Source organism: Danio aesculapii, chromosome 2, assembly GCF_903798145.1.
Source record: "Danio aesculapii chromosome 2, fDanAes4.1, whole genome shotgun sequence".
NCBI classification, from domain to species: Eukaryota; Metazoa; Chordata; class Actinopteri; order Cypriniformes; family Danionidae; genus Danio; species Danio aesculapii.
Window position 1 is genome coordinate 52,864,991 of NC_079436.1, and position 25,040 is coordinate 52,890,030.

Consider the following 25,040-nt stretch of genomic DNA (forward strand, 5'->3'; position numbering starts at 1 on the left):
GAAAATGGCAACAGCCAATCAAATCAGACTTAGAATAACTGTTGAGGTTTTCACTCATTCATAGAGTTTTAAAAATTAAATGTTTGCACCATGACACTGATTTTTACTCTAAATTAGATATAAAAATATATGTTTTACCTGCTTATTTTAATACTATTAAATAAATGATTTGAAAACATAGCTAATCTAATAAAAAAGCAATTGTCTAGGGAAATGTTATATTAAAAGAAATGTTGTTATCACAATACTCAAACACAACATCGTATATTTTTCCAGTATGATGCAGGCCTATTCTTCACATTATTTGCAGTCCAACTCGCTCCAAAAAAAAACTGACCCCAAACAAAGCCCTCATTCTCATCAGTATGAGGGCACCTCCATCCTCCATGTGTCCTGAGAGACTGTAAAGTAGGACAACCTTCAGTCTGAGAGCAGAAACACATCTTGCTACGCCATTAACATTTCACTACGCCATACTTCACCTCACAGTGTACTACATTTTATTGTACCACACCCTGATGTAGCACGTGGAATATTTACAAAATATTCAATATGGAGGGAGAAAATTATGTGAAAGTGAAAAATGATGATGGTGTTAAATGATGTTAAATATATTTAAAAATGTGTGTAAATTATTTAGATTTACTAATTTACTAATACTAATTTGTTTTAATGCAAGATGTGAGAAATTTGTGCAAAAATGTTTATTTTGCTTTCTAAAAAGCCTTGCTAAAAAAAAAAAATATTTAATTTAAAATATGAACTTAATGTATTATAATTTGATTTAAATTTGATTAAACAGATCATCTTTTATTTACATGATTTATTTTACATTTTTAATCCATTTTAAATGAAATCCTTACAATTACACAGCATATTTGTGTATGAAAAGGAGGGAAGCAAAAAACACAAACATGTTTACATTGTTTTATTAAAAGTGATAACAATAGTAAAAACTAGTCTTGCTAACTTTTGGAAAACACCCTCAAAATAAGCTATAAAATTAAGAATTTATTGATAAAAACATATGAAATTTTGTCTGATTTTATCTAACAATTGTCCTTCTATTGGCTCTAACAATTTTTCGATATAAATATTCAATGCCATTTTTTTATACATTTCAGTTAATTATACTTTTTTTTAATAAAATATTTTTTAATTTTTTTTATTGTAAATTTATCTAAAAAACAACTTTTCATTATATCTATTTTACATTCTCTTACATTTCTATTCATGTATTACGTGTCTAAAATATTTTAACTGCACATTTCTTCATATTAACTAAATGTTTTGTCTATTCAGTTTTGTTCATTTGTCTTATGCCCTGTCCTGTTCAATTCTAATATTCTGTCCTGTTATTTTATGATCTAATATTCTACTGTTATTTCTTTTATTCTCTATTGTCCTTTCCTGTTCAATTCTACTCTGTCCTATTGTATTGTATTATTATATTATGTCCTGTTCTATTCCATTCTATTATGTCCTGGTCTATTATTATACTCTGTCCTGTCCAATGCCATTCTATTCTGTTCTGTTATGTCCTATTCTATTCTATTCTATTCTATTCTATTCTATTCTATTCTATTCTATTCTATTGTTTTATTATATTCTGTTCTATTCTATTCTATTCTATTCTATTCTATTCTATTCTATTCTATTCTATTCTAGTATGTTCTATTCTGTCCTATTGTGTCCTATTCCATTCCATTTTATTCTGTTCAGTTCTGTTCTATTCTATTCCATCCTATTCTATTCTGTCTTATTCTACTCTGTCCTGTCATATTCTGTCCTATTCTATTCTGTCCTGTCCTTTTATAATCTATTCTATCCTGTCCTGTCCTATTCTGTCCTATTCTAATCTATCCTATTCTGTTCTCTCCTATTCTATTTTATTCTATTGTCCTGTCCTATTATAAATCTGTTCTATTCTATTCTACTCTGCCATATTCTGTCCTGTTGCATTATATTCTATTTAGTCTTATTCCTTTCTATTCTATGTTATTCTATTCTACCCTGTCCTGTCCTTTTCTAACCTATTCTATCCTGTTCTATTCTATCCTGTCCTGTCCTATTCTATTCTGTCCTATTCTAATCTATTCTATCTTGTTCTTTTCTATTGTCCTGTCATATTTTATTCTACTCTATCCTGTCCTATTCTATTCTTTTCTGTCCTATTATATTCTACTCTGTATTGTCATATTCTATCCTATTCTGTCCTATTCTATTCTCTTCTATTCTGTGTTATTCTATTCTCTTCTATTCTGTGTTATTCTATTCTCTTCTATTCTGTGTTATTCTATTCTCTTCTATTCTGTGTTATTCTATTCTCTTCTATTCTGTGTTATTCTATTCTCTTCTATTCTGTGTTATTCTATTCTCTTCTATTCTGTGTTATTCTATTCTCTTCTATTCTGTGTTATTCTATTCTCTTCTATTCTATTCTGTGTTATTCTATTCTCTTCTATTCTGTGTTATTCTATTCTCTTCTATTCTGTGTTATTCTATTCTCTTCTATTCTGTGTTATTCTATTCTCTTCTATTCTGTGTTATTCTATTCTCTTCTATTCTGTCCTATTCTATTCTCTTCTATTCTGTCCTATTCTATTCTCTTCTATTCTGTGTTATTCTATTCTCTTCTATTCTGTGTTATTCTATTCTCTTCTATTCTGTGTTATTCTATTCTCTTCTATTCTGTGTTATTCTATTCTCTTCTATTCTGTCCTATTCTATTCTCTTCTATTCTGTCCTATTCTATTCTCTTCTATTCTATTCTGTGTTATTCTATTCTCTTCTATTCTGTGTTATTCTATTCTCTTCTATTCTGTGTTATTCTATTCTCTTCTATTCTGTGTTATTCTATTCTCTTCTATTCTGTCCTATTCTATTCTCTTCTATTCTATTCTGTGTTATTCTATTCTCTTCTATTCTGTGTTATTCTATTCTCTTCTATTCTGTGTTATTCTATTCTCTTCTATTCTGTGTTATTCTATTCTATTCTATTCTGTGTTATTCTATTCTCTTCTATTCTGTTTTATTCTATTCTCTTCTATTCTATTATGTGTTATTCTGTTCTCTTCTATTCTGTGTTATTCTATTCTCTTCTATTCTATTCTGTGTTATTCTATTCTCTTCTATTCTGTTTTATTCTATTCTCTTCTATTCTATTATGTGTTATTCTGTTCTCTTCTATTCTGTGTTATTCTATTCTCTTCTATTCTGTGTTATTCTATTCTCTTCTATTCTGTGTTATTCTGTTCTCTTCTATTCTGTCCTATTCTTTTCTATTTTATTCTATTCTGTGTTATTCTATTCTCTTCTATTCTGTCCTATTCTATTCTCTTCTATTCTGTGTTATTCTGTTCTCTTCTATTCTGTCCTATTCTTTTCTATTTTATTCTATTCTGTGTTATTCTATTCTCTTCTATTCTGTTTTATTCTATCCTGTCCTATTCTATTCTACTCTGTCCTGTCCTATTCTAATCTATTCTATCCTGTTCTATTCTGTCCTGTCCTCTTCTATTCCACTCTCTCCTATTCTATTCTGTCCTATTCTATTGTCCTGTTCTGTCCTATTCTATTCTCTCCTTTTCTTATCTGTCCTGTTATATTCTATTCTACTCTGTCCTGTCATGTTATCTCCTACTCTGTCCTATTCTGTCCTGATCTTTTCTGTTGTATTCTATTCAATTGATAATAATTTTTACAAACTTCAATACTAAAATCCTTAAAATTAATGAATTATTTGTTTCCTTATAAAAACATATTCAACTGAAAATACTGTAGGAACTGTAGAAGACCTCAACCCAAAACCCGAGGTCCAGAGAGAACGGGCTCACCTGTATGGTAGGATTGAGCACAATGGAGATGTTCTGGATGTTCATCTTGGTGTCGGCCTCGCGGGCGATGACGTGGTCCATATGTGTAATCAGCCAGGCCAGGAGGAGTCTGCTGCCCGCCGGCACCTCCGTCAGGAGCCGCTGGAACTCCTGCAGCTTCTCGGCCTCGCTGGGTCTCCCGCAGGCCTCCTCAAAGCGCAGAGACAGCTCCTTCCCCAGCAGATTATCAGGCAGCTCTCGCAGGTACTGCTTCAACAGGCTGGCCACCGTGTGCGGATCATACTCCTCCAGACACGGACACTCCTCACGGTCATATGCCGCTTTCAACTCGTCCACCTTAGACTTCATACCTGTCAGGAGTTGCACGAATAATTAAACCATCTCATTTAACAAACAAAGAGTTTCATAAAAACAAATAAACAGACTCATACCGGACACTCGATAGATGCCTTCACATTTCATGCCATAGCTCTCGATGTAGTCCACACACTCTCTGAAGATGGCCGGCAGTTGTATCCCATCATACAGTGCTGTCCTCCTCACCGCTTCCACTAAAGGAGCTCCGAATATCGGCCTGAACGTCACTGCCACCTCTGTGATGATGGGTTCGGGCTCAGCGCTTGGCTTTTTCTTCTTCTTCTTCTCTTTCCACTGCTTGACCACGTCCGCAGCCGTCAGGTCTTTGGACTTCTTGTCTTTGGCCTTCTCCTCTTTAGGGCCCTTCTCCTTCACCTTGAAGTCCTTTTCTTTCTTCTTGGAGAAACTGGGCTTCTTGAAGACGTGGATGCCCTTGGAGCGCTTCATTTTAGACGGGCTCTCCGCATCGTCAGCTGAACTGTCCTCCTGGAAAGCAGCGTATCCCTCGGCTAAAGGGAGAGATTAAAAAATAAGAACAAATGAAGAGACTTAATTAGATGAGAAGAGACAAACAGTGAATAAGAGACAAGAAGAGAAGGGACAAAAAAAAGATGAGAAGCAACAAAAGGTGAATAAGAAACAAAAAGAGGAGAGACCAGAGGAGACAAAAAGAGAATAAGACACAAAAAGATAAGAGACAAAAAGTGAAGAGATGGGGACAAAAAAAGAGAAGAGACAAGTTAATAAAAGACAAAAAGAGAAGAGACAAGAAGAGAAGTTAATAAGAGACAAGATGAGAAGAGACAAAGTGAATAAGAGACAAAAATAGAAGAGAACAGACAAGACGAGAAGAGACAGAAAGTGAATAAGAGACAAAAGCGAAGAGACAAAAAGAGAAGAGATGAGAAGTTAAGAGACAAGACGAGAAGAGACAGAGTGAATAAGAGACAAAAGCGAAGAGACAAAAAGAGAAGAGATGAGAAGAGACAAAGTGAATAAGAGACAAAAAGAGAAGAGACAAGAAGTTAAGAGATGAGAAGAGAAGAGACAAAAGGAGAAGAGAACAGACAAGACGAGAAGAGACAGAGTGAATAAGAGACAAAAGCGAAGAGACAAAAAGAGAAGAGATGAGAAGAGACAAAGTGAATAAGAGACAAAAAGAGAAGAGACAAGAAGTTAAGAGATGAGAAGAGAAGAGACAAAAGGAGAAGAGAACAGACAAGACGAGAAGAGACAGAGTGAATAAGAGACAAAAGCGAAGAGACAAAAAGAGAAGAGATGAGAAGAGACAAAGTGAATAAGAGACAAAAAGAGAAGAGACAAGAAGTTAAGAGATGAGAAGAGAAGAGACAAAAGGAGAAGAGAACAGACAAGACGAGAAGAGACAAAGTGAATAAGAGACAAAAGCGAAGAGACAAAAAGAGAAGAGATCAGAAGAGAAGTTAAGAGACAAGATGAGAAGAGACAGAAAGTGAATAAGAGACAAAAGCGAAGAGACAAAAAGAGAAGAGATGAGAAGAGACAGAAAGTGAATAAAAGACAAAAAGAGAAGAGACAAAAAGAGAAGAGATGAGAAGTTAATAAGAGACAAGACGAGAAGAGACAAAGAGATAAAAAGTGAATAAAAGACAAAAAGAAGAGACAAGAGGCAACAAGCTAGTGAGACAAAAAAGAAGAGAAGTTAATAAGAGACAAGATAAGACGAGACAGAAAGTGAATAAGAGACAAAAAGAGAAGAGTCGAGAAGTTAGTAAGAGACAAGACGAGAAGAGACAAAAAGTCAAGAGACAGGACGAGAAGAGACAGTGAATAAGTGACGAGAAGTTAGTGAAACAAAGAGAAGAGACAAGAAAGAAGATACAAGACAAGACGAGACAAGATGAGAAGAGACAAAGTGAATAAGAGTAAAAGAAAAGAGACAAAGAGAGGAGAAGAGACAAAAGAAGAGCCAGAAAGTGAATAAGAGACAAAAAGAGAAGAGACGAGAAGTTAATAAGAGACAAGACGAGAAGAGACAAAAAGAGAAGAGATAGAAAGTGAATAAGAGACAAGAGAAGAGACGAGACAAAAGAAAAGAGCCAGAAAGTGAATAAGAGACAAAAAGAGAAGAGATAAGAAGAAACAAGAAGAGACAAAAAGCGAATAAGAGACAAAAAGAGAAGAGTTAAAAACAAGAGGTGAAAAAATAGGAGACGAGAAGAGACCAAAAATGAAGAAATGAGAAAAATAAAAAAACAGGAAAAGACGAGACAAAAAGTGAATTAGAGACAATAAGAGAAAACAAAAGAGAAGAGACAGTCAATAAGAGACAAAAAGAAAAGAGAAGAGACAAGAAGAGTAAAGGCCAAAAATGACAAAAGGAGAAGAGAATAGAGGAGAAGAAAGACAAAAAGTGAAGAGATGGAGGCGAAAAAAAGATGAAATGGTAAGAGACAAAAAAAACCTGAAGTTTGAGGACAAATCCCGCTTCCAAAACATAAAAAAAAGATTTTAAAAAAAGACAAGAGACAAAAAGAGATGAGACAAGAAGAGACGGGATGAGAAGAGACAAAAAAGGAGATTGAGACAAAAAGAGATGAAAAGAAGAGAAAGAGACAACACAACAAGAGAAGAGACAAAAAGAGATGAAAAGAAGAGAAAGAGACAACACAACAAGAGAAGAGACAAAAAGAGATGAAAAGAAGAGAAAGAGACAACACAACAAGAGAAGAGACAAAAAGTGAATAAGTGACAAAATGAGAAGAGACAAGAAGAAACAAGAAGAGACAAAAAGTGAATAAGAGACAAGAAAAAAAGACGAGATAAGAAGTGAAGAAGATGGAGACAAAAAGACAGATGAAGAGACAAAAAGAAAAGAGAGAAAAGACAAAAAAAGAAGAGACAAGATGAAAAGAGTAAAGAGACATTCTGCTTCAATACCTGATGCTCAAAAGAAAAGAAAAGAAAAGCAGAGACAAATCCCGCTTCCAAAAAACTAAAAAGAGAAGAGCTGAAAAAAGAGAAGAGGCCAGAGAGGAAGAGAGGAGATGGGGACAAAAAGAAATAATAAAAAAAAAAACAACAAGTGAAAAGACAAAATGTGAATAAGAGACAAAAAAGAAGAGACATGAAGAGATGAAATGAGATCAAAAGAGACAAAATCAATAAGAGACAAAAAGAAGAGAAGAAAAAGACACAACAAGGAAGAGACAAGGAGAGAAGAGACCAAAAATGACACGAGACAAAACAGAGAAGAAAAGAGAAGAGAAGAGGACAAAAAGTGAAGAGATGGACAAAAAGAAGAGACAAGATGAGAAGTGAAGAGATGGGAACAAATAAAGATGAAGAGATGAAGACAAAGAGAAGAGATGAAGAGAATGAAAAGAGAAAACAAAAAAGAAGAGACAAATCCCACTTCCAATACCTGCTGCTCAAAAGAAAACGTCCTACTAAATGGCTGTGCACAATTGACTGTCCCGCATCTGCCTCTCTCAAGGTTAGTGAGACTGAAACCAGCAGAACGAAACGAGAGCAAGACACAGAAAAACTGCTGTAAAGAGGTCAGCCTACAATTTAGAAATGTCCCCCTGTGCCGGCTCTTTTTTAGTCATCCGTTCCCCCTATCCTGACTCCAGCAGTGCTCAGGCAGTCTCTAACAGGCTTCTGACCCCATCAGTCAGTACACCTCCTCAGTCACTATAACACACACCTACAGGAGTGGACAGGGTGTGTCCCCAAACACTCCATCACTTCCTGCTGCTGTGCAATAGGCTGCTGCGGGACAGCTAAATATAGAGGCAGGGAAATCAAGAATTCACTCTGAAGCTGCACTGAAACTGGAACATTTGCAAATTAAGCGTAGATGTCTGTGCTATTAAACTATGTACAGTTTAAGTCAGAATTATTAGCACTTCTGAATATTTTTTTTCTGTTCAACAGAGAGATTTTTTCAACACATTACTAAACATAATAGTTTTAATAACTGATTTATTTATTTTTGCCATGATGACAGTAAATAATATTTGACTAGATATTTTTCAAGATACTAGTATTCAGACATTTAGGCCCACTCCCAGTTCTACCCCTTAGCCCTTGCCCTTCCCCTACCCCTCGTTTTGCGACTTCATGAGAAGAAGGAGGGGTGTCCCAATTCTCTTTAGCTTGAAGCCGTAGGGCTAAGGAGAAGGGGTAGATATCCCTTGAAACAGAGATTTATCAGGACCACACTCGAAATCAAGGGGGAGAAAAATTACCAGAATACACTAGCTACAACGGGAGCATGGCTGCACATGGAAGTAAGGAGATACATAAATTGTAAAAAATAGTAATAATGACAAAAATTTATAACAAACAAGCACAATTTTTAATACATTCATAACCGCGTTTGTGTTTTACCGTCATGCTTTAAAAAAAAACTGGTAAATTTTGCTATCTATACCCACCGACCACTTTGTTAGGTACACCTTACTAGTACCGGGCTGGACCCCTTTTGCCTTCAGAACTGCCTTAATCCTTCGTGGCATAAATTTAACAAAGTACTGAAAATATTCCTGAGACTTTGCTCCATATTTACATGATAGAATCATGCTATTGCTGCACATTTGTCGGCTGCACATTCATGATGGCGATCTCCAGTTCCACCACATCCCAAAATTGCTCTATTGGATTGACATCTGGTGACTGTGGAGGCCATTTGAGTACAGTGAACTCATTGTAATGTTCAAGAAACCAGTCTGAGATGATTTGTGCTTTATGACATGGTGCGTTATCCTGCTGGAAGTAGCCATCAGAAGATTGGTACACTGTGGTCATAAAGGGATGGACATGGTCAGTAACAATACTCAGGTAGGCTGTGGCGTACAATTCTCAATAGGTACTAATGAGCCCAAAGTGTGCCAAGAATATATCGCTCACACCATTACACCACCACCGCTAGCCTGAACCATTGATACAAGGCAGGATGGATTCACGCTTTCATTTTGTTTAGGCCAAATTCTGACCCACCATCCGAATGTTGCAGCAGAAATTGAGACTCATCAGACCAGGCAACGTTTTCCAATCTTCTATTGTCCAATTTTGCTGAGTCTATGGGAATTGTAGCCTCAGTTTCCCGTTTAAAGCTGACCGGAATGGCACCCGGTGTGGTCTTCTGCTGCTGTAGCCCATCTGTCTCAAGGTTGGACATGTTGTGTGTTCAGAGATGCTCTATTGCATACCTCAGTTGTATCGAGTGGTTATTTGAGTTACTGTTGCCTTTCTATCAGCTGGAACCAGTCTGGCCATTCTCCTCTGACCTCTGGCATCAACAAGGCATTTGTGCCCACAGAACTGCCGCTCACTAGATATGTTCTCTTTTTCAGACCATTCTCTGTAAACCCTAGAGATGGTTGTGCGTGAAGATCCTAGTAGATCAGCAGTTTCTGAAATACTCAGACCAGCCCGTCTAGCACCAATAACCATGCCACGTTCAAAGTCACTTAAATCACCTTTCTTCCCCATTGTGATGCTCAGTTTGAACTGCAGCAGATCGTCTTGACCATGTCTACACACCTGACTGCATTGAGTTGCTGCCATGTAATTGGCTGATTAGAAATTTGCGTTAATGAACAGGTGAACCTAATAAAGTGGCCAGTGAGTGTATAGAATAATGTTACTGTTAAAAGCTAATAGTTACTAGTTATTTAAAGCTATGATATCTAATAACCTTAACTTTTCCCGAATTTAATTGTAATGCAATAATTTTGTAAGAAATTTTTGGCCTTTACTCTTCTTGTCTCTTCTCTTTTTAATTTTGTACCTTTTGTAAACTGCTTTAAAACAATAATCATTGTGAAAAGCACTACAAAAATAAACTTGAACTGAGTTGAATTAAAATGTGTGTGCGCTTTATTTACAACACAAACAATACATATGAACAAGTCTTTTTTTTTAGATGAGTGTGTCAACATAAGGCAATGTTGAGTGTAAATAGAGAGCGTGTGAGTGTGTTTATCTTACTGCGTTTCTCTTTCTTCTTGAACTTGTTCTTCTTCTTGTTGTGCTCCTTCTCATCGTCAGACGCAGCGTCGGGCGGCTCATGGTGGTGTCCGTCGTGAGGGGGCGACGGGTCACCTGTACGGTACAGACCGGGGAACTTAGTGGGACTGATCTCCTCTGAGCTCGGGGTACGAGCCACGCCCCCTGGATGCTCCGCCCTCCTCTGCTCCGCAGGGCTGCTACTGGGTGGTAAGAAGCACTCGGTCATCTCTGCGCTGCACTGGTATTTTCTGATCGCAGCACAGTGCCCTGGGATTGGCTGTTCACTCTGATGACACGTCACCTTTCCATGTCACCTATAAAAAGAGAGAAAAAAAGTGTTAATTCAAATGCATAGTGTGGGCTGTTTGATTCTGATTCCAACTTCTGGGAATTAATCGATGAATTATTTATTTATTTATTTATTTACTCGATTCCTCATATTCAAATCCCACAAGATGGAAATAAGCTAAAAGGAAGCTTTGTCAAGTGCAAAATATATTGCTTGCATAACGCTGTTTGTTTGTTTATTTATTGCCACATCAGTAATTTATGACTAAATTCATGACGAGATTAACATACATGAAAATATATGGCATGATAATAACTTCAATAGCAACTTTATTTCAATAAGACTTGATCCAAAATTAATAATTAATAAGTAAATAAATAAATGCATACAAATAAAATGTTAATAAATAAATTTGTTAATAGATAAAGAAATAAACAAGCTAATAAAAAATAAATAAGTTAATATAAAACTAATTTGTTGATGAACAAATTAGTTAATAAATAAAATATGTTGTATTAATGTAATAAATAAACTAGTTAATGAATAAATAAATAAGTTAACAAAAATAAAAAAAATAATAATCCAATAAAAAATAATTAAGTTACTAAATAAACAAATTAGTACATAAATAAATTTGTAAATAAATTATTTAATAAATAAATTAGTTAAAATAATAAATAAATTAGTTTATAAAAAAAATTATTAGTTAATAAATAGTTAATGAATAAATAATTTTACAAATAAATAAATAAATTGGATAATAAATAAATTAGTTAAGTAAATGGATAAATAAATAAGCTAATAAGAATAATTTAATAAATAAATTAGTTAAAATAATAAATATATTAGTAAATAAAAAAGAAATAAATAAGTTAATAAATAGTTAATGAATTAATAAATAATTTACCAAAACATGAAATAAATAAATAAGGTAATAAAAAGAAAACGAGTCAATAAATAAATAAATAAATAAATAAATAGGTTAATAAATTAATTAGTTCATAAATAAAAATATTTTACTAACTAACTTATAAGTTAATAAGTTAGGTAATAAATTAATAATAATGAGTCAATAAATAAAAAAATAAAACTAAATAAAAGTTACTAAATAAACAAATTAGCACATAAATAAATTAGTAAATAGCTAAATAAGCTAATAAAATAAGTTAATAAATAAATAAATTATTTAAAATAATAAATAGATTAGTTAATAAATAAAAATAAATAAATTAGTTAATGAATAAACAATTTCACAATTAAATAAGTTAATAAAAATAAGTCAATAAATAAATAAATTGGATAATAAAAAAGGTAATAAGTACATAAATAAATAAATAAGCTAATAAAAATAAGTTAATAAATAAGTTAAACTAATAAATAAATTAGTAAATAAAAAAAGAAATAAATCAGTTAATAAATAAATTAGTTAATGAATAAATAAATAACTTAACAAAACATGAAATAAAGGAATAAATTAGCTAATAAAAAGTAAATCAGTCAATAAATAAATAAAGAAAGAAATTGGTCAATAAATAAGTTAATAAATAAAAATATTTTCATAAATAAGTTAATAAAGTAGTTAATAAATTAGTAAATAGATAAATAGGCTATTAGAAAATAAATAGGTTAATAAATTAGTAAATAGATAAAAAGGCTAATAGAAACTAATAAATAAATAAATTAGTTAATAAAAATGTAATACATACGTTAATCAATAAATCAGTTAATAAAGTAGTTAATAAATTAGTAAATAGATAAATAGGCTAATAGAAAATAAATAAGTTAATAAATAAGTTTATAAAAATTTAATAAATACATAAGCTAATCAATAAATCAGTTAATAAATAAGTTAATAAAGTTGTTAATTAATTAGTAAATAGATAAATAGGCTAATAGAAAATAAATAAGTTAATAAATAAGTTAATCAATAAATTAGTTAATAAGTTAATGAATTAGTTAATAAATTAGTAAATAGATTAATAGGCTAATAGAAAATAAATATGTTAATAAATAAATAAATAAAGTTAATAAACAAGTTTATAAAAATTAATACATAAGTTAATCAATAAATCAGTTAATAAATAAATAAGTTAATAGAGTAGTTAATTAATTAGTAAATAGATAAATAGGCTAATAGAAAATAAATAAGTTAATAAGTTAATAAATAAGTTAATCAATAAATTAGTTAATAAGTTAATAAATTAGTAAATAGATAAATAGGCCAATAGAAAATAAATAGGTTAATAAATAAATTAGTTAATAAATAAATAAAAAATTAAATAACTACATAAGTTAATCATTAAATCAGTTAATAAACAAATAAGTTCATAAATACTTAAAAAAATAATAATTTAAATAACTTTTTTCCAGGAAAAACATTTTAAAAACATCCATTAAAGTGCTCTGAGATGCACACGAACACAACATGTCTAAATTACATTGGTCAACTGTCAAATCGAAACTGAAAACTGTACACTGAAATAACAGCCTTACAGCACTGAATAAAGGTGTACTTTATCAATAAGATGTATTATAACAACAGCAAGTTTTCAAGATTATATATATTAAAAAAAAAAAAACGACAGAATTTCATTTAAAACAAAAATACTGTATGATTAAACCCTTCACGCCATGCATCTGGTAACTTTTATATGCAAGTAAGGCAAAATTTTGTGCACAATAAATCAGTTTCACCATGTCTAAAAATGTTTAAGACAAAGACGTTAAAGACATAAGTGTGCATTATAAACCATCACCACTAACTTAAACAAAAGGTAATAATCAGCATTACATGTTCATATATTGTCTATTATTTGTATATAGCAGCATGCATACAATAAAAAGCTGTTAGAAAATATGCAATGGTACGTGAATCGTGGTTATGGTTATTTGAGCCAATTAATTTAAGCGAATTCAACCAAATCTGTTTAAGTAAAAGTATCTGATCATTAATATCTTCTGAATATTTCAATTCAAATTATTAATTATTCAAAGAATTTGTCAAAATATTAATTATTTCTTTTAAACTAAACAGAGTTAGAGTTCCACTTGATTCAGAACGTTTGGAATCGGCTCCCAATTCTCAACTCTTTGGAATCGATTCTTTTTTTAAATTGACTCCCAGCCAGTGATCAATTTAAAGTGCAGTTCTTGCATCAGGGAAAAAGATAACCTTCAAATGAATGATGTGGATATCTAATGAAACTTGTTCTGTATACTTAAGAATACGTGTAATTAAATGCTTAAATCTGTTCATATAAGGTCATAATAATGATACTAATGCCCTCTAGCTGCCACACGTTCTTTTACATCTGCAGTAAAATAAAAAGTTTATGGGCTGAGAAGAGCAGACTGGAACACTAAAGTCACCTTCGCCATATCAAAGTCATATCAAATCATTTTATGCATTGGATTAATACAATTATGGAAAAAGAATGAAAAAAGTGAGCATACACCCTGAAAAAGAAACGAAAAAAGAAAGAAAACATAAAAAAGAACAAAGAAAATAAACATTTATAAAAATTTCCAAGTAGAAAAACACACAGAAAATTTATTAAAAATGTGTGTAATAAGACTTTTTGGCTCAGAAAATGCGTGAAACTCTCAAAAAAATTTTATAAAGGTCGAAAAACACTGAAAATTGTGTTAAAAATGTGTGTAATAACCATTTTGGTTCAGAAACTGCTTTTAAATTTCACAGGAAATTACAGAGTAGAAAAACACACTGAAAATTGTGTTAAAATGTGTATATTAAGACTTTTTAGCTCAGAAACTGCTTTTAAATTTCACAAAAAATTACAAAATAGAAAAACACACTGAAAATTTATTAAAAATGTGTGTAATAAGACTTTTTGGCTCAGAAACTGCTTTTAAACTTCACAGAAAATTACAGAGTAGAAAAACACACTGAAAATTGATAAAAAAATGTGTGTAATAAGACTTTTTGGCTCAGAAAATGCGTGAAACTCTCAAAAAAATTTATAAAGGTCGAAAAACACTGAAAATTGTGTTAAAAAAGTGTGTAATAACCATTTTGGTTCAGAAACTGCTTTTAAATTTCACAGGAAATTACAAAGTAAAAACACACAGAAAATTGTTAAAAAGTCTGTGTAATAAGACTTTTTGGCTCAGAAACTGCCTGTAAACTTCACAGGAAATTACAAAGTAGAAAAACACACTGAAAACTGTGTTAAAATGTGTGTAATAAGACTTTTTGGCTCAGAAACTGCTTGTAAACTTCACAGGAAATTACAAAGTAGAAGAACACACAGAAAATTGTGTTAAAATGTGTGTAATTTTTGTGTTTTCTTGTGCATTATATTGTGAACACCTAAAACAAAGCCATCTAGCAGATACAAGCTTTTGTGTGTACTATAAAAATACATATAAAAATATAAAGTTCTATAAATTTGCTAAATAATTCACTGTAGAGCCATATTTTGCAGTCCCAAATCCAAACCATTTTCATCCATAAAAAGCCCCACAACACGCTCAAACACATGCCCAAACTAACGCTGACATCAAATAAAGAAAAAAAACTTGATCTACAAGTTTCGATCTTGTTGAAACAGAACTGTTAACAAGAAAAATAAATTCAGGGAAGAACATGTATTTTTTTATATTATAATTTACTAAATCATAAAAGTGGTCTTTATGGCAGGCTGATAAATATTGGTATATCACAGATGTAAAGAACGTTCAAAAACAGTGGGAAAAAGTTCAAGTTTTTTTAGAAACTGCATTTTTGAATAATTCACAATAACACACATAATAAAGTATATTTACTGTAAATACAACCACCTTTGAGTTCATGGTTAGATTAAAGTAAAAAAAACCTGTATTAGGGCTGCATGATTTTGGGAAAAAAACTGACATTGCGATATTTTATTTTTCTGATTTAACTAAAATGGAAACTAAAAGATCCTCCACATTAATAAAAAAACATCATGTATTATACCTGCAACTAGAGAAGCTAAGACTTTCCCTTAAAAATAAAACAAAGAATTTCCATGTAATATAGAATCAATTTATTGAGTACTTCAACAATGGCCCGTTTCCACTGAGTGGTACGGTACGGTACAGTTCGGTTTGGTATGCTTTTATAGCCGTTTCCACTGTCAAAAAGCATACCGAACTGAACCGTACCGTACAACTTTTTCGGCACCCTTTCAAAAGGGTACCAAACACGAGAAAGGGTACCAAAAGGCGGAGCCACATGCGCAGCTGAACGCTATTGGTTTACAGAGATACGTCATTCGCTTACGCAACAAGCCAGAATGAAAACAAAAAACCCACCATGTTTGAAAAACACAGCTGAGAGATTACAGAGGAATTATAAATACATATAATAACGAGCCATGATCGATCTGGGCTCAAACAAACCTTGTCGTCATCTGGATGAACAGCCACAAAGTCAAGAAGAAGAGCAGATTTACCCTGTGCCATGTAGTTTTTTTTACGAGCCAGTCTGAGGCGCGAGCGGTTTCGCTTTCGTGCTAGCTCTCACGCGTCTAACATTACATCTGAAATAACAAACTTCTTGAGCTGATGATAATAACCTGCGCTTGATTATTGATGTGCTTTTTAAAACCCGATCCTGTCAGACACTGACAAACGCGAGAGTGAAGCGTGAAGAAACAAAGAAGCTGGAAAAAAGGAGCACATTATTTTTCAGCAAACATGAACAAACTGCCATGATTAACTAACTTATTATCTTCACATTTTGGACTAATATGAACTCAGAATGACGGAATTACTCTCTAACAGAGGCTACATGTGCTGCTGAAGATTACAGACACAGATGAGAGGTTTACGCTGACTGTGGGCTATATTTTGTGTTGTTTTGAACCTAAATACGGACAAAATGTCTGTTGTGTGTGTTCTTCTGTAGTTGGTAACATATCGGAGACTGTAAGGGGCTGTATGTGTTTATATATGTTCATTTATTTAGTTATTTGATATAATTACAGACGTTACAGTAGGCTGTTTCGCACTGTCTTTGATCTGCAGTTATAATCAACTCATGTTCATTGAAAAGTTAGTAATAAACATTTCTACACAAGTATTTATGTGTATGAAGCATCTGTGTTGTGAGAAGTGCTTTTCACATGATATGTGAGCGACCTGTACAGCTTTATTGTAGACATTTCCTCAAGTGAGAATGACGTCGACTGAAACTTTCTGTCATACACCACGCCCACCAAAAGGGTACCCTTGTTAGTGGAAACGCAAGCCTGATAAAGGTGACCCGTACCAAACCGAACCGTACCGTACCGTACCGTACCGTACCAGTCAGTGGAAACGAGCCTCAAGAGAGCAGTGATTGAACCCTTGCAGAAACACCTCAAATTCCCCCCTTACTTAGTTCTTTCTTTCTGATTTTTTGCCCCTTCCCCACACTTTTTTTCTGTATTTTTTACCTTTCTTATACATGTAATAGTAACAAGATGTTATAACTTTTTGTTTAAGGGAAAAAAGTATACATACAGTTGAAGTCAGAATTATTAGCCCTCCTAATTGATAAATGTATGGTTAAAATTCAACAAATCATGCATGGCTTGAACTGTGGTTCCTGTTCAAGTAAAATCATAATTCTGCGTGACTATTGCGAATACATTACACACATTGTGATATCGATGCTAAAATGATATATTGTGCAGCCCTAATTACATTTACATTTAGCAGATGCTTTTGTCCAATTGAGAAGGCATTCGGAGTATTAAATACATATTTACATTAACTCAATATAAAGGTGTATAACTGACAAATTACATATAATCTGTAAACAAAGAGCTGGATATTTATTTATTTATTACATATTTATTGCCACATCAGCAACTTATGGCTATTTCGTGGCCAAATGGATATACATTAAACTATTACATGATAAAAACAAATCCGTATTATATAAAATAAATAAATAAATTACTTACACAAATATATAAAATATAAATATAAATAAAATATAAAAATATGGTTTTTCAGTTCTATTTTTGATAAAAAACAATGTAAAACTCTTCCTGGTGGTACCTTTTTAAAACTGTCCATCAAAGTGCTCTCCTTATAAAAATGTTGTCTAATGGAATTTAAACTAAAGAGCTGGATATAAGAAAACACTTTGGCATTTTATAATGTTTTGTTTTTTCTTTCTTTTTTTAGATGCATCCCACCATTTAATGTGTTTCCCCATCCTGATTTATGCAGAATCTTGCATAAAATCATCACTGATACTGTGAAAAATTATATTATAAAGATAAATATAGGCCTAAATATTATTTATAATATTCATTAATGTAGTGCATTTATTTAAAGAACTAATAATATGAATAAATCATTTAGTATTCAATGTAATTTGTTTTTATTTGTTTGTACTAATGCATTAACTTAATTATTGGTTAAACTATTGATTTGATCTTCTTCAATTTGGATTAAAATAATGTAAGTAACACCTTATTTTATACGTAACTTTCCTGATTGTTCATGTAATTATTTATTCTAAATAAAAATATTATTTTACTTTTATATTATTTATACAATTAATTTTACATTTTCAAGCCTCTTCTCTAAACATTTCCATTCATTTAATACGATCTTATTTAATAATAGGTTTGGATAAATATAATTAATACTCTATTTTAAACGTAATTTTCTTGATTGTATATGTAATTATTTATCTTAATGAAATTATTTCATTTTTGTATAATTTATACAATTAAACATTTTCTAGCCTCTTCTCTAAACAAGTCCATTGATTAATAAGATCTTATTTAATAATACGTTTGAAATAATATAAATACTGTTTTAACGTAACTTTCTTGCTTAATTATTAATTAATTATTTGTTATATATATATATATATATATATATTGTAATAAATTAATTATTCATTCATTCGTTTTCTTTTCAACTTAGTCCCTTTATTAATCTGAAGTCACCTAAGCAGAATGAACCGCCAGCTCATCCAGCATATGTTCTACGCAGCGGACATCCTTCCAGCTGCAATCCATCACTGGCAAACACCCATACATTCTCATTTACGCACATACACTATGGACATTTTAGCTTACCCAATTCACCTTTAACGCATGTGTTTGGACTTGTGGGGGAAACCCAAACAAACACAGAGAGAACATGCAAACTTCCCACAGAAACGCCAACTTACCCAGCCGAGCCTTGAACCAGCGACCTTCTTGTGTTTTATTTTTTTTATCATTCGTAAAATCCCTCATCAATTATTTTTAAAATGGCATCTCTCTTCTCTGCACATTTCCATTGATTAATTTGACCATATTTACTAATACATTTGGAATAATATAATTAATACTTTATTTTAAATTCAATAATTATTTATCTAAATAAAAACATTATTTTATTTTTATATTATTTATACAACTAATCTGACATTTTCAAGCCTCTTCTCTAAACATTTCCATTGATTAATAAGTTCTTATTAAATAATAGGTTTGGATTTATATAATATAATTAATACTTTATTAATACTAGTTGTATATGTAATTATTTACCCTAATAATTATTATTTTAATAAGATTTATTAAATCATTCATCAATTATTTCTAAAATGCTATGTCTCTTCTCTACACACGAATGTGCCATACATCTGGATTAATATAATATAACAAATACTATATTTAAAATTATTATTTTATGATTGTTTATGGCGACGCGGTTGGGCCTCAGCTGGGTGTTCGCATGGGTTTCCTCCGGGTGCTCCGGTTTCCCCCACAAGTCATAGACATGTGGTACAGGTGAATTGGGTCTGCTAAAATTGACCTTAGTGTGTGTGAATGAATGCGTGTGTATGGATGTTTCCCAGTGACGGGTTGCGGCTGGAAGGGCATCCGCTGTGTAAAACATATGCTGGATAAGTTGGCAGTTCATTCCGCTGTGGCAATCCCAGATTAATAAAGGGACTACGCTGAAAAGAAAAAAAATGATTATGCAATTATTCATCCCAATCAAAACTGATTTTATATAATTTATAAAATTATTTTTTTTACACTTGCGTGCCACTTCTCTACACATTTCCATTAGTTCCAAGCACACCCCTGAAAACTAGATATAAACAATCTTTCAATGCGATAAGCGAATACAAATATATAAAATTGCAGATCAAGAATCATACTTGTACGACAAATACATAAAATAAGCTACTTTTAGATAAGTTAACATATTCATCTACTGTATATCCGTGAAACCTAGTCTTACAACATGCAAGAAGTACCGCAAAATAAAACCACATCACATTCAAAACACAGTAAGGTTACACAGACAGAATTTGCGCAGTCGTAATAATTAATAATAAGAAATTACTTTCTCAAATAAACAGCAGAATAAATCCATCCTGACAGCAGCTGTTTCGTTGAATGAAACACGAGTCAAACTACATGAAATATAATCTATATACGCATTAAATCTATTACTAACCCACGTTATCGCTGAGAAAACATATATTAATATGTATGATATTAATATAAAGTCCAAATGTGCATAAAGGGAGTTTCTAGGCTAGCATGCTTGCTAACGGACCTCGGATTTTATGAGCAAAGTCAACCTTTGAAACTATTAATAGACACATACGCTTTATAATCAACAAAACAAGACATAATGCTGAAAATTATTATATAAAAGTATTAATATATTAAAAATTATGCCGTGTACAAACCTGCTATGATCTATGTAACAGCTGCGCTTCCTGTAGCTTGTTTACGTCCCATCTGACACGCGTGCATGCGCAGTTGCGGCCCTCTTGAATCATGGGAGATGTAGTTTAATTTTTCTACTATCGCTCCATGCTAATTTAAGCTTAATATACACGTCTGGACATATTAAATATGATAAGTTTCTAATAATATTCATTTATACAGCAAAATAAAAACAACACGTAAGTATTTTGTACAAAGTCAAGATATTTCTATGATTCAGTATTTGTCCAGCAGATGAAGCTGTTTAGCAACAAACCTAACTACAGCTGCTAAAAACTGAATGTTAGCTGTGGCTATAATAAAACAAACTGTTCCTTAGTAACTGGAAAACAGAGATTCCTTGTTGTTTTACTGTGGTTAGGTCACTTCACTGAAATCACATTCATGATTCAAGCATAATCGTTGTGTTTATGGTTATGAAGAATCATTATCTGAGATGCCAGATAAGAGTTTGGACATATTTTTATTGCACTCATCATAAAACTGCAGCAGAACATACACATACAACTGATAAATGCTACTGAGTCAGTGGTTAAACTTAGTCAACTGATTTCAATTGTGAAACTTTCAGAGATTTAATACATTTTATATCCAGTTGAAGTCAGAATTACCAGCCCACGTTGAATTTTTTTTCTTTTTTAAATGTTTCCTAAATTATGTTTAACAGAGCAAGGAAATTTTCACAGTATGCCTGATGATATTTTTTCTTCTGGAGAAAGTCTTATTTGTTTTATTTCGGCTAGAATAAAAGCAGTTTAAATTTTTTTTAAATCAATTTTAAAGTCAAAATTATTAGCCCCTTTAAGCTTTATATTTTCTTCGATAGTCTACAGAACAAACCATCATTATACAATAACTTGCCTAATTACCTAAATATCTAGTCAAACATTATTTACTGTCATCATGGCAAAGATAATATAAATCAGTTATTAGAAATTAATTTAAGTTTAAAAAATAAGAAATTATTAAATCTATTATGATTAGAAATGGGCAATGCATTGGCGCAGTAGGTAGTGCTGTCACCTCACAGCAAGAAGGTCGCTGGTTCGAGCCTCGGCTGGGTCAGTTGACATTTCTGCGTGGGTTTCCTCCGGGTGCTCCGGTTTCCCCCACAGTCCAAAGACATGCGGTACAGGTGAATTGGGTAGGCTAAATTGTCTGTAGTGTATGTATCTGTGTGAATAAGTGTGTATGTGTTTCCCAGTGATGGGTTGCAGCTGGAAGGGCATCCGCTGCATAAAACAAATGCTGGATGCGTTGGCAGTTCATTCCGCTGTGGCGACCCCAGATTAAAAAAGGGACTAAGCCGAAAAGAAAATGAATGAATGAATGAATTCACCTACATGCGTTTGGACTGTGGGGGAAACTGGAGCAACCGGAGGAAACCCACGCCAACACGGGAAGAACATGCAAAGAAACTGACACAAAGAAACTGACTCAGCCGAGGCTTGAACCAGCGACCTTCTTGCTGTGAGGTGATCGTGCTACCCAATGCGCCACCGTGACGCCTCATTTTTAAAACCTTGACTTTTCTAAACCGCGATAAACCTTGAAACCGGTTATCATGCCATGCCTAGTGTCAAGCAAGAAGGGGTCAAGTGTTGCCTTTATTTTGCAGACCAAATGTCTTCTTAAAGGTAATGAAACCTCTTAGCCTATAAGCAACTATGAGCAAAAAGTTGGCTTTACTTAAAAAAAATTAATAAATTCATTTCATGTCAGAATCACACTGGCCCATGCCTACTTGACACACACACACACACACACACACACACACACACACGCACACACACACATGAGAGTCAATAATACCAAAACTTCTAAAACCCTTCAGTTAAAGTTAACAAAAAGCAAAAAGCTTTACTGTCTGTGTGAAAGAATTGATCTGACATTTGCTCTTGAAAGTGAGTAATATATATATATATATATATATATATTTATTTTTTTTCTTTTTAAAGATTTCCTTGAAATTCATTTTGACCTCCAGAGCAGCTTTAGAGGAACAATCTGCACTTCAATTGTAACAGTTTATCTGTAGAAAAGTTATATTTTTGATAAACTAATTTAAAGTTATTGTTTTGTTGTAATAAACAGCACTGTGCTTTCTGCATATCCTTCATTTTCCTTCGGCTTAGTCTCTATTGCAGAGGTCACCAAAGCGGAAAGAATCACCAACTATTCCAGCATATGTTTTACTCAGCGGATGCCCTTCCGGCCGCAACACAGTACTGGGAAACCCCCATACACACTCATTCACACACACACACACACACATACACACAAATACTATGGCCAATTTAATTTATTCATTTCTGTGTGGAGTTTGCATGTTCTCCCCGTGTTGGCTCTGGTTTCCCCTACAGTCCAAACACATGCGCTATAGATGAATTGAATAAACTAAATTGACCGTAGTGTATGAGTGTGTGTGTAAATGAGTATTTATGGATGTTTCCCAGTACTAGGCTGCGGCTGGAAGGGCATCCGTAAAACAGCGTAAAACATATGGGGGAATAGTTGGTGGTTCATTCCGCTGTGGCATCCTCTGAAATAGAGACTAAGCTGAAGGAAAATTATTGAATGAATGAATGTTATTATTATTATTAAATATTTGCTCTTGCTCTTGCTTTAGGACAATTTAATTGTTTTATATTCAATCAACTTAAAATTGTAAAATCCATCAAGTTAACCTAATTGATTTGTGTTAGAATGGCATGAAGGGATTGTGTTGAACCCAGCATTTTTTTTACAGTGTATATACTTCCAATGAAGTTATTTGGAAGACCTGTTCATTACTTGCAGAAAATCTTGTCTGAATGCAAGTAATTCTAAAGCCGTTGATATACAAGCCTGCATAATAATTACATGCTGATTTTGTCGAGCCAACACAATTAATCACTGAAACATGTCTGGAATTTGTGCACGGGTTATGTAACACTTTCCTCCCACTTTTTTTTTCCTGAACAATGTGCTGTTCCCAACATCAGTGATAACAGCTGGGACAAACAGCGGATAAGCACGCGCTGATTGCACACTTCCAAGACTTGTTTAGTAAGTTTTAGTTTATCTCCAAACTGCAAAAGCACACGCGTGAAGGATTTCAGTACAACATCTTCACGTTACGTTTTTACAATAACAAAAACCACAAGTGAAACATGGTAATCTCCCACAAAGGAATGCAATGAAACTGAGATCAAATAAAGGTTTTCATTGAGGTAAAGTTGGTTTTATTTTCGCACATGCATTCAGTGACAACTTGTGACATGGACGCTTTATTGTTTACCATGGTACTTTATATATATATACACTTTATATAATATTCGAATGTAAGAACGACTTCAAAACAACATTAGCACTATTTAATTGACCGTAAACATTGTTGTACTTTGATAGTCATTGGCTGATAATATGATTTCCCTATTTAGAATTGGCAAAGAATACTTTTATGAAATGATATTATTAAGGATAAGTCAGGATGTGCATATATAAAACCACCTTTACCTCAAGAAGATACCTCTAGCCATTCAGATGTTTGAGGGTTGGAGATGTTTGGAGTACTGGAGTAAATCTCCAGTAATCTTACACATGTAGAGTTTTTCAGATGTGATTCAGATTCAGAGGTGTGTGATATTGACAAATATAGCGATTTCTAGAGTAGTAATAATTATACAATGTTTTGTTGAATGTTTTTGTGCGTGTCTGGACCTGTTATGGACAAATAAAACTATGGCACTAAAATAGTAGTTGGCAGCAAGTCCTTGTTTTAATGAGTGATTCACTGAATCATTCATTTATTCATTTTGCAAACTCCATGCAAACTCCACACAGAAACTGACCCAGCCGAGGCTCGAACCAGCGACCTTCTTACTGTGAGGCGATTGTGCTACCCACTGCACCACCAAGCTGCCACAATCACTTCGTATCTCTCTAAAAAAAACTTGTGCATTTATGAAGTGTGCTTTACACAGGTAAGTGGGTTTGACAAACCACCTGTAAAAACACTCTTCTCTATCTATAAAAACGGATGCACCTAATTCTCAGAGCACGTACAGTTTCTTTGTATGATTAGCCCTTCTTGTGTGTATTGCCTCCTCTTGTTGAATCTCTGAATGCCTCCTCAATTGTAAGTCGCTTCAGATAAAAGTGTCTGCTAATTGACTAAAGCCCCCTTCACACATACAGACCTTTCCGGAAAATTACCGACAAAGAAAGGTCTGTATGTGTGAACAGGCCCTTTTTAAAAATACCGGTAAATTAGTTCTGGCTATTTTCCAAAAAGAGAAGTTGTAACCTTATTGGTAATTTGTCGGAATGCTGCGCTGTATGAACCCAGAAGGAAGATTGCCCGGAAAGAGTGCGTTCACGTCTAGAACACGCTGACGTAAGACGTCTATTTTAGCCAATCAGAACACTCAAGTTCGCGCGGTTTGTGAGAATAAAAGCCTGTGAATGTTTTTCCAGACACATTTAGCTGCTAGATGTTAGTCAGATAACATTTCTATGTTCCTTCTTAATGCCAACTGTGTAAATAACTATCGATAAAATGCTTATGATAAGCCGTTGTTTGTTTACCTTCAAGCTCCGATGCATTGGCACGTAAAGCAGCTGGTGAGCGCCAGCACACACGCATATTATGAACATCTCGACATGCGAAAGTTTTTCTTTATGCTTTCATCAAAGTTGTTCACAACACTGATCCATCCACAGAGTTTGTAAAGTAGTCAAATGTTTACAAATACAAGCCCTGCTTAATGATGTCAGAATTTACCGGTATTTTGGAATGGATGTGTGAATGGTCTTTTCTGGAAAAATTCTGTAACGTCCTCGTCTGTGTGAACAGCG

At 33.0% G+C, this 25,040-nt stretch overlaps 1 protein-coding gene across 2 annotated transcripts in view; it reads right to left on the bottom strand.

Moving 5' to 3' along the window:
- The window catches only part of ralbp1 (ralA binding protein 1), a 35,474-nt gene extending 15,248 nt beyond the window's left edge, over window positions 1-20,226 (bottom strand). The window contains exons 1-4 of one of the 2 annotated variants that reach the window (XM_056445672.1): window positions 20,162-20,226; window positions 10,170-10,504; window positions 4,268-4,702; window positions 3,837-4,186 (exon numbers count right to left, since the gene is read on the bottom strand). In XM_056445672.1, the coding sequence (XP_056301647.1) occupies window positions 3,837-4,186; window positions 4,268-4,702; window positions 10,170-10,416 (1,032 nt within the window). In that variant the 5' untranslated portion in view covers window positions 10,417-10,504; window positions 20,162-20,226. Of the gene's footprint in view, window positions 1-3,836; window positions 4,187-4,267; window positions 4,703-7,596; window positions 7,794-10,169; window positions 10,505-20,161 lie in introns of those variants that run through there. The other variant, XM_056445673.1, reaches the window with a different exon arrangement.
- Between the last annotated feature and the right edge of the window lie 4,814 nt (window positions 20,227-25,040).